Source organism: Branchiostoma floridae, chromosome 11 (genome assembly GCF_000003815.2).
Source record: "Branchiostoma floridae strain S238N-H82 chromosome 11, Bfl_VNyyK, whole genome shotgun sequence".
Taxonomy (NCBI): domain Eukaryota; kingdom Metazoa; phylum Chordata; class Leptocardii; order Amphioxiformes; family Branchiostomatidae; genus Branchiostoma; species Branchiostoma floridae.
The window spans coordinates 1,577,667-1,588,454 of NC_049989.1; the positions used below are offsets into that span (position 1 = coordinate 1,577,667).

Below are 10,788 nucleotides of genomic sequence, written 5' to 3' on the forward strand. Positions count from 1 at the left end.
AGCCATCACCGATCCGTGTCCCTGTGTAGTGTTCCCCTCTTACCTGTGCATGTGAGTCCAGTGTAAAGCCATCACCGATCCGTGTCCCTGTGTAGTGTTCCCCTCTTACCTGTGCATGTGAGTCCAGTGTAAAGCCATCACCAATCCTTGTCCCTGTGTAGTGTTGCCCTCTTACCTGTGCATGTGAGTCCAGTGTAAAGCGATCACCAATCCGTGTCCCTGTGTAGTGTTCCTGTCTTACCTGTGCATGTGAGTCCAGTGTAAAGCCATCAGCGATTCTTGTCCCTGTGTAGTGTCCCCTCTTACCTGTGCATGTGAGTCCAGTGTAAAGCCATCACTGATCCGTGTCCCTGAGTAGTGTCCCCTCTTACCTGTGCATGTGAGTCCAGTGTAAAGCCATCACCGATCCGTGTCCCTGTGTAGTGTTCCCTTCTTACCTGTGCATGTGAGTCCAGTGTAAAGCGATCACCGATCCGTGTCCCAATGTAGTTTTCCCCTGCACAGTCTCCCTCCACAGCCTGGTTAAAGGCAGACAGGTCCACAGCTGCCAGCACATGGATGTGGGTGTTGTCTACTAAACTCTTTATCCTGTCATCTCTGTCATAACCTGTGCAAAACAGCCAAGGCATGAACATTCTGAATTGGTAATTTCATGTTTGAAGTCCTGATGACATTTCTAGGATTTCTGCCACTTGCAAGATTTGGAAAGAAGTTGTTTTAATTCATAACCACATTTTTTAAGTCAAATTAAGAGCCAACGTTTCAACGACTGTATGTCATCAGGGTAATACATGACTTTTATTGTTTCTTTTAAGCCTTATTTCCACCCAATGGCATGGTGTCATTAAAAAACACAGCAGCATCTGATTCTGAACCTGGTACCACATTTTGCCCAAAACATTGTATTTTGAAGCAAAGAGTGCATAATCATCATACATACAATTGCATATCAATGTTCATGATGTTTGCTTTTCTAAAAAAATTTGCCAGGTACCGAATCGACTGCCTTCTTTACTATGACATCATGGGTAAGAGTTACCATCATGTTACTTGATAACCTAGAGGCAGGAATTACAAACTAGAAGAGTGATTTGTAAGACTCAATTTACAATTATTAAACACCAACTTGAAGGTGTATATTAATGTCTTAATGTTTCTTCATTCATTTGAATGATAATGTTTTCTTCTGATTGTAATAAGGAAATGTTGACTTCGGTGACACACTTTAAGACAGGTACCTGTTATCTGAAACCTTACCTTCTACAAGATGCCTAATCAGCCTGGTGAGGATCTCTCTTCCTATTGGTTCATCCCCATTGAGTCCACCAATCAGAGCCACGTGTGGCTGAACCCTGGTGACATCATCATCATCCCTTTTCCTCCTGGCCAGTTTTCCAAATATCTCAACATCAACGACATTGTTGTCTGATGTTTCTTCAATCCTAATGATTCCTTCATGTTCTTCTGTGTATTTCTTGACAGTTTTGACAAGATCCTCGTTTGTGATGTAGCTCGGTTCGTTTGGTAGGCCGTAGTCATTTTCTTCATTCCAGGACTGAAGTGTAAAATTCAGCCATGTTGCATCGCCATCCCCTACAGTCAGTTCTTGAGTGACACTTTGAAATCTGTATTAAAGAGACAATGTTGGGGACATACTTTTTCAGAGTGTTACAGTAATGCATGGCTAAGAAAACAGTTAAACCTATTCTGTTTACCAAAAAACCAATTATTAGGAAAAAACCCACTCCAAGTTGTTACTACTTGTTCTATCTTAGAAGTCCTATTTTCTGGTTACATTTGTAAAATTGCATGTTGGCCCGAATTTCATACATTCACCACAAAAGCTCATCATCGGTTACTGTAATAAAAAAAAAGGAAGCAATGTCTTAGACTTTAACAGCTCAAATTACACCACCTATGGCAAGTTTTAGATGAGATTGGTTAAGAACAAAAACATTTTACATACAGACAATGCAGCCAAAGGGTGTTCATTTGCCTTGTAGCGAAACACACTCCTAGGCCAGCTTCACTCCTCTGGCAGCTTTTGATACCGTATCTTATGCTACCGTAGGATCTGTTTGGAGATAACAAGAATACAGCAATATTCCTCACCCCTGTGCTGCGGCCGTGACTTGGTACGTTCCAGGGACAAGCAGTCTCCAGTAATCTCCGCCAGCTGCAGACGTCACGGTGTGGTTGATTCCATGGACCGTGATGGAGGCATCGGGGATCCCACTGCCATCATTAGTCACGACAAACCCTTTCACACCCTTGTGAACCTGACCACACAAAACACTTCTTTTAGAAAGAAAAAAAGGCTGCCTTTCATATTTATTACATTCCAATACTAATCATTATCATGTGAATGTGTCAATATCAATTGCCCTGCTACAAGTCTACTCTGTGACAGGGAAACACAGTCAGCACTAGGGACAGGAAAAAACAGTCAGCTTTAAGGACAGGGGAAAACAGTCAGCACCAGGGGCCGGGAAACACAGTCAGCACCAGGGACAGGGAAACACAGTCAGCACCAGGGACAGGGAAACACAGTCAGCACCAGGGACAGGGAAACACAGTCAGCACCTGGGGCCCGGAAACACAGCCTGCACCAGGGACAGGGAAAACAGAGTCAGCACCAGGGACAGGGAAACAAAGTCAGCACCAGGGACAGGGAAACACAGTCAGCACCAATGACAAGGAAACACAGTCAGCACCAGTGGCCCGGAAACACAGCCTGCACCAGGGACAGGGAAACAAAGTCAGCACCAGGGACAGGGAAACAAAGTCAGCACCAGGGACAGAGAAACACAGTCAGCACCAGGGACAGGGAAAACAGAGTCAGCACCAGGGACAGGGAAACATGGCCAGCACCAGGGACAGGGAAACACAGTCAGCACCAGGGACAGGGAAACACAGCCAGCACCAGGGACAGGGAAACACAGTCAGCACCAGGGACAGGGAAACACAGTCAGCACAATGGACAGGGAAACACAGTCAGCACCTGGGACAGGGAAACATGGCCAGCACCAGGGACAGGGAAACACAGTCAGCACCAGGGACAGGGAAACACAGTCAGCACCAGGGACAGGGAAACACAGCCAGTACCAGGGACAGGGAAACACAGTCAGCACCAGGGACAGGGAAACACACTCAGCACCAGGGGCAGGGAAAACATGGTCAGCACCAGGGACGGGGAAACACAGTCAGCACCAGGGACAGGGGAACACAGTCAGCACCAGGGGCAGGGAAAACAGAGTCAGCACCAGGGACAGGGAAACACAGTCAGCACCAGGGACAGGGGAACACAGTCAGCACCTGGGACAAGGAAACACACTCAGCACCAGGGGCAGGGAAAACATGGTCAGCCCCAGGGACAGGGAAACACAGTCAGCACCAGGGACAGGGAAACACAGTCAGCACCAGGGACAGGGAAACACATTCAGCACCAGGGGCAGGGAAACACAGTCAGCACCAGGGACAGGGAAACACAGTCAGCACCAGGGACAGGGAAACACACTCAGCACCAGGGGCAGGGAAACACAGTCAGCACCAGGGGCAGGGAAAACATGGTCAGCAGCAGGGACGGGGAAACACAGTCAGCACCAGGGACAGGGGAACACAGTCAGCACCAGGGGCAGGGAAAACAGAGTCAGCACCAGGGACAGGGAAACACAGTCAGCACCAGGGACAGGGGAACACAGTCAGCACCTGGGACAAGGAAACACAGTCAGTACCAGGGACACTATTTTCTCTGTTGCTACTTACTGATTTCATAGATGTTAAAATGGTTTATTTTTGTATCAATATCTTAATCTGTTATATAAGTTTGCTATGTATGTGTTTGTGTATGGCTGCCTTGAAATGTCAACTTTCACAAGGAACATGTTTCATGATACCTCCTATGGTTAGAGAAAAGCAAAACAAATGAATAAAAATTGAAAAAAGGAATGATGTGCAGTCCCATTCATAATAGGCATACTTGTTTGATGTATTCCACCAAAGCCTCCTTATTTGCCTGCCAGTACTCAGGAAGGTCCTCGCCGTATGGAAACTTCACACAGCCAAGTTCAATGGCAACTTCAAAGTCATTGGTGTTCACGTAGTCCCAGTCCTGCATTACACCTACAGTTCACAACAAAAAGCTTTTTCTGAACATTTTCATTTTGTTTGCATAGATCATTGCATGACACTTGTATGGTTCTTAATCGGTCCAATACTGGTTAAAGAAACAGTCCAAACAGTCCAAAGAATAATTCTGGACCTGTTTTATTCAGATGAGTCCAGGAAATATTATACCTGGTCCAGTATCATTTTTTTTTATTACCTTTTTTTTACGGACTGCTATAAAGTCCATGTACATAGTAACAATTCCCAAGTTTATCAGAAAGATAATGCAGAGCATTCAGATAATGTAGAACATTCACATTAGGCAATGCTAGAGCTAGGAAGGCAACCTACGTGATCTGAGAAAGTGCACCGTATGTAGTTACTCTTTGACAAGCAACTGGGTATGATTTTGGAAACAGTCAAATGTTTTGGACAGCAATCCACTACTTTTATTTTAAGTTGGTGAAACTAAACAGGGTCTTGTTTTTAAATCAAAATTAAAAATTGATATGTACTTGAGGTCAGTTTGATGGTTAAGAATTTAGTACAAAAAGGCCCTTCAACAGATCTTGCCCAGTGTCATTATAAAGGCCAGTGGATACTATCTGAAATATCTGACCATTTCCAAAATCTATATCCAGTTGCTTGTGAGTGACAGCTATTTGGCATATCTTATTAACTGGATGTCTACTACTTAGTAACCTTAATGGACATATATATCCTGGAAAGTGTTAGCTTGGGTACCATCCGGAAAGTAGTTCGCTCCGACATTCATTATTACATGTACTTTATACGCTGTATAATCTCTTCTCTGCTGTTCCGTCTGGGAACCCTGACCACGTTAACGTCTGGAATCGTCTAAATTTTGGACGCAGGCACTGATACACATGAGCGAATTATAGAATGGGTTAAAGCGATTGTCGATGAGACTGAAGTTCCAACACCGGACAAGCCCTCCATCCGCTTGCGGGAGGGCCTGTTGTAATCAAACGAGTGCTCTAGAACCTATTCCTTGCTTTGCTCATTAATTGGCATCACCACCAAACGGTTTGAATGTGATGATCTCCAGACGAGTAGCAGAAGCGAACATAGGAGCGAACTACTACCCGGATGGTACGCTGGCTAGAAAAAATGTTAGTACCTACCAGGTACATTGTACCAGGCTCCCCCATTGGTGATTCCGTCCTGAAAGTACTCATCTGGTTTGATGTCATCACAGGGGTGGCCACTGTGCATGGTGGGGTGTGCCTGCAAAATTGTTACAACAGGTCCCATATGAGCAAACTCAACAATTCTTCCTGAACCACCTTATTAGGGCTATAATTTCACACTTTGAGTCCATATCAGATCTGTATTGACGTTTTTGCCTTGGTGAAGTATGAAGCCAACAAAGTTTTCTTTTTTTTCAATAACTAGGATGCACAACAGGGGATTAAAGAAGAAAAATAAAACAACTTCTTCCCTACAAACTTTGACTCATGAAACACGATGCCACAGTGCAGATTTGAATATTATGTACAAGTGTAAGCATCCCTTAACTGTTGAATCTTTAAAAAACTTGTCCAACTCTGACATGTTTGCTGCATTTCATGACAATCTACCCATAGCTAGTGCTACAAACACCCAAAAAGCGGAACTAGAAAAAATATCTTTCTCGGTGACGATTACGATTAAGTTAAACTTTAACAATCATTGGTTATTGATACAGTAAAAGGGTTCTACAATTGTATCCAGCATTTGTCCTTCTGTCTTTTGACGGAAATTTGCTGCCCTGGAACCAACCGCCGCCCCCCTGTGCCCCCCCCCCCCCAAGCATCATCAAACCTTCGCAAGATTTCAAATCAAAATCCATGGCAAATTCAAGCTGGATAGAACAGTGTTATACATACAAGGGAGTATGTTCTAGCCAGCTGTTGGAAGACTGCATCATCAGGAGATTTACTGTACACAGCATGGCCCTTCTTCCGTGAGTCGTCAAACGGATAGTCAGCGACCAGGTTCCCTCCGTGCAGGCTGGCAGACAGGACAAAAGGGACTCGTTTTGCCCACTCCATAACGGCCATCGTCTCAGGTTCAAGTTCCTCCTCACCAAAGTACTGGTCGGGGAAGTTGCGGTTAAGGTCCAACCCATGGGCGTTGGTCCGTCCAGTGATACCCCGAACATCCCCTGAACAAACAAACAAACAATTGCTATCTTGACTATCACCATGATTATAACAATCTTGGCCTTAGACTGAACCAAGCCAATCAAGTCAATCTCGAATAATAACATTATAACTAGTGTAATGCACAGTAGCAATTAGATATACAGTAGCAATTAGAGTAGCATTAGACTGACACTATAATCCCTTGAGAGATGCAAAAAAAACAACATAATAATGCAAACATCTGTCATGATGGACATACAGTCATTCTCTTATTGGTCGATTTCTTAATTGCCCTGCTATCATTGTTTGAACAGTTACAACTGCTAATTATGATGGAGAGTCTTTCGCTTGCCTCATTTACCTCGTTTTAGATCTATTATGGCCATGTAAGAAAGGTATAGTGTATTGCATTATGTACCTTCCTGAGCCCTCTCATACCCATCAGGGTTCATGGATGGCAGGATGTGGATCCGGGTGGTGTTCACCAGTCGTGTCAGGTCATCGACTTTCCCATAGTTCTCACACAGTAGCTCTATCAGCTGTAACAGCACCTCACGACCAACCACCTCATTACCATGCATGTTCCCGATGTACTTAAACTCTGGTTCTCCTGGAGTCAACAAATAAAAAGTTTCACACTTAGTACAATATATTGCTACTAATAGGTTCTTTAGGCACAACCAAATGTACTTCCAACATTTTGGTGTCTGTCAGACACCATCATCTGATGAGGGTTAAAGTTGCTGGTTCTGCTTCTCACTGCTACTTATACCTAATGAGATGAGGGGGGATACAAACTGAGCCACGTTTGGGACGGCATTCTTGCTGCTGCAGCGCCACCTACATCGGCTATAAGTAGCAGCAAGAGGCAGAACCAGCCATTCTAACCCTGATGATGGTGTCTGATAGACACCAAAACATTGGAAGTTTATGTACTCACTTGTTGCTCCTAAAGAACCATAAGCTTATTACATGAAAAATTGCCAACCTGATAATTGAAGTTTTTACAGAACCTAGTACAAAGTATTATATACATTGTCAGTAATACTAAACATTGTGTCCCATCTATCACATTTCAGGCACCAGGATAGAATAAGAGTATTCTACTTTCATACAGAAGATTTAGGGTGTTTTTAAGCCTATTAGCCACACTAATTTTATAAAAAGTTCAATAACATCAATTCAAAGGGGTGTATATTTTATAGTTGTCGCATGTTCTTAAACTGTAACAGTTGATTCGAATGTAGTCAGGGGGTTGAGTTTTACAGTTGACGTGCACTTTACACATGACGATCTATGTATATTAAGCACTTCCAACTTTCACAAGATGAGGTACAATGGATGACAGTCTGAGAGTAGACAGCACTAGCAGGGCTCGAAATACTTTTTTCTGCATACATGTACCTGCACTGGTGCAGGTAACATTGAAAATTACCTGTACAAGACAAATTTTACCTGCACCACTCTGAACTTAGGAAGTATGGATTATACTAAAACTGTTCAGGAACCATTGCTATCTTTTTCTTGTATACTTTATAGGTGGTGACAGCCAATGCAGCTAATCAAAATCCATATACATGTACATGTACATTCAACTACATCATAGGACATTTATGTATAAAACCCAGCACATGGACCAGTGCAGGTTAGGTGCACGTAGATACCAGAAATACCTGCAAAGCTCCAAGTTTACTTGCACTAACCTGCATATGCAGGTATTTCGAGCCCTAACTAGTGAGTGTGAGTGAGTCCCTTAGTGCTGACCTGGTTGATGAACCCCGGGCTGGTCTGATATCTCCATGACCAGCAGGTCCCTCCCCTCCACAGACTGACCAATGCTGTACATGTGGGTGATCTCTGGGTAGGTCCTGGACATCTACAGCAGGGCAAACACACGGAAATGGTAAAGGCTCATTCATAAACTAACAGTCTCCAGTATAATTGTTTATTAATGAGTCTCCACAGACTGACCGATACTGTACATGTGGGTGATCTCTGGGTAGGTCCTGGACATCTACAGCAGGGCAAACACACTGGGTGGTAATTCATAAACTAACATTCTCTAGTATACAGACTGAAGCTAGTACAGCTAGTAAAAAAAAATTTCATTGCTGGAACAGTGGAAGTGAAAACAAATTTGTCCGATCCAGTACATTTTTTATGTACTTGCCCGATAGGACATGTGAGTTTTTTACTCGGAGTCCATAAAACCTTTGAAAGTAAACCAACATGACATACATTTGCATTAATGAATATGTGGGTTGAAATCAAAATCAGATGTCTCTGGGGACAAGCAGAATTCTTCCGAATTTTGCAAAATCCTCCAAGATTCTAGGACAGAATTCTGCTCTATCAGACCAAAGATAAAGTCATGTGCACCTTGTTATGCCAAACAGCAGTTACTCAAGCAACTACTAGTAGGTATGATAGTATATCCAGCTGCTTGTTGAACTAATTTTCAGGAAAACCTTTAGTTATTACATGGATGTCTAACTTTTGTTGACATATACTCACCTTTGTCAGAAAATTTTTCATTTCCACATAATCATGGTGCTTGATGTGGTCAGGGTGGGGGGTGTCCTGTGTGGGGTGGGGGGTGCTGAGGGGTGGGGTTTTCTGACCTCCCACAGCATGTAGGGTGAAGTTCAGCTCCGTGGCTTGGTCAGCGTCCACTGTTACGTCTGTAAAGGTTTCACTCACGTACCTGTCAAGGAACAACATTGCATGTTGGTCATTGTTGACTCAAAACTTGGAGGTAGACAAATACTCAGACTTTGAATCCCAACGTTGTTCCCTTTTTGGGAAAGGCACTTCAAACTGATTTCCTCAATTGACACAGGTGTAATTTGAGTAACTAGCTTAGTCTAATATAAGGATGCCCCTCACTGGATAGGACATTAGTATATGGAGGTTCCCTATCTAAGAAGAGTCACAGCCATCACAAACAAATTTAGTGGCGTTGGGGCATGGCGTAACTGGTAGCACGTTCATCTCGGAATCTAAAGGCCCTGGTTCGATCCCCCCCGTACCCCCAACGTTGTGCCCTTGGGAAAGGCACTTTACACGACCTTCCTCACTTCACCCAGGTGTAAACATGGGTACCTGACTTCGGTCGGGGAAGTATTTTTATCTTCTGTATGTACCGTGTATGTGGCACTGTTAATATAAGTTTAAATACTTATATGCAGTGCCACATTGTCCTTATCTGTCCAAAAGCAAATAGAAAAAAATTAAAAGTTACGCTACCCCTGTTTAGAGGCAGTGATGGTGTATGTTCCAGGCACCAGTAGTCTCCAGAAGTCTCCATGCCCAGCTGTGGTCACGTTGTGGTCGATCCCCTGCACAGTAATGGTGGCGTCCTCCATCCCCTGTCCGCTGTCCGACCTGACCACAAATCCCTGCACTCCCTGGTGTACCTGGTAACATGGACAAGGGAAATATAACATGTACGGAAACTTGCTTTCATGGAATTATATTTCCATTGATATGTAATCATATAGCAGTACTTGAAAATTCATTCTTTTTTTTCTTTTACTATTGCATGCATGTTTACTAAAATATTTAGAATTGCAGTGTGAAAATTTTTATGCAAAATTATATCTTCTAGAAGACCTATAAAAACTCTTATCAAGCAGTATGTATTAACATAATTAGGCCACACCAATTTTACCATATAGAATTACATGTATAGCTAATACACATGGGTAATTAATTTTACCCATAATTAGCCCAAAGGACATGGATATATAGGAGCCTGTTGTCATCAACTCTGCCCTCCTAGGGTGTGATGGATTGCCGGGAATGACAAGAGGAACACAAGAATCACCGTTTCTAATTGGCGATTAGGAAACTTATCAGATATACATCCTCTAAAAGAAACATTAGAAGCTCTCTGACTGGGGAAAATGGCATGATAACACAGCGGGAGATATCTCCTCTATTGCATGCTGTGTTTCCCTTGCATTTCCCCTGTGCATTCCATGTGTTTCCATCAGCACCAGTGCAGGCTAACCCACAATATGTACTTCAAGTCCTGCCTACTGTACCTGTGTGAGATAAGCCAGGAGTGCCGGCCTGTTGTTGTCCCACTCCTCAGACAGGTGGTCAGCTGTGGGGTACTTACAACAGGACAGCTCCAGGGTGATCTCAAAACAGTTGCTGTACAGGTAGTTAAAATCCTGCATTCCACCTAGGACAGAAAAAAGAAGAAAAAAAATCTAATCATGATTGTGCTAATGCACCTAAACCTACTGCACGACTTACTTTCTGTCTCAAGAGATATATAGACCTCAAAAATCACACATGTGCACACCCAGTTACACATAGTTGCATACACACACACATGATGATGACACACATACACACACACACACAGTCACACACATGCAGGGCATACACACACAGACACACACACACATACATACATACAGTACACATACAAGCAGACACTGAGACACAGAGACACAGACAGACACACACACAAAGCAAACTTACACACCACACGCGTATGAGCATACACACACACACACACACA

At 43.4% G+C, this 10,788-nt stretch overlaps 1 protein-coding gene across 1 annotated transcript in view; it reads right to left on the minus strand.

Annotated features, from left to right (window-relative positions):
- The window catches only part of LOC118426111 (carboxypeptidase D-like), a gene marked incomplete in the record, with an annotated part of 24,808 nt that overhangs the window by 9,503 nt on the left and 4,517 nt on the right, over positions 1-10,788 (minus strand). The window contains 11 exon segments of the mRNA XM_035835369.1: positions 438-607; positions 1,258-1,625; positions 2,113-2,279; positions 3,980-4,122; positions 5,253-5,355; positions 5,997-6,274; positions 6,673-6,864; positions 8,019-8,130; positions 8,769-8,958; positions 9,501-9,670; positions 10,301-10,438. Coding sequence (XP_035691262.1) covers positions 438-607; positions 1,258-1,625; positions 2,113-2,279; positions 3,980-4,122; positions 5,253-5,355; positions 5,997-6,274; positions 6,673-6,864; positions 8,019-8,130; positions 8,769-8,958; positions 9,501-9,670; positions 10,301-10,438 — 2,031 coding nt within the window.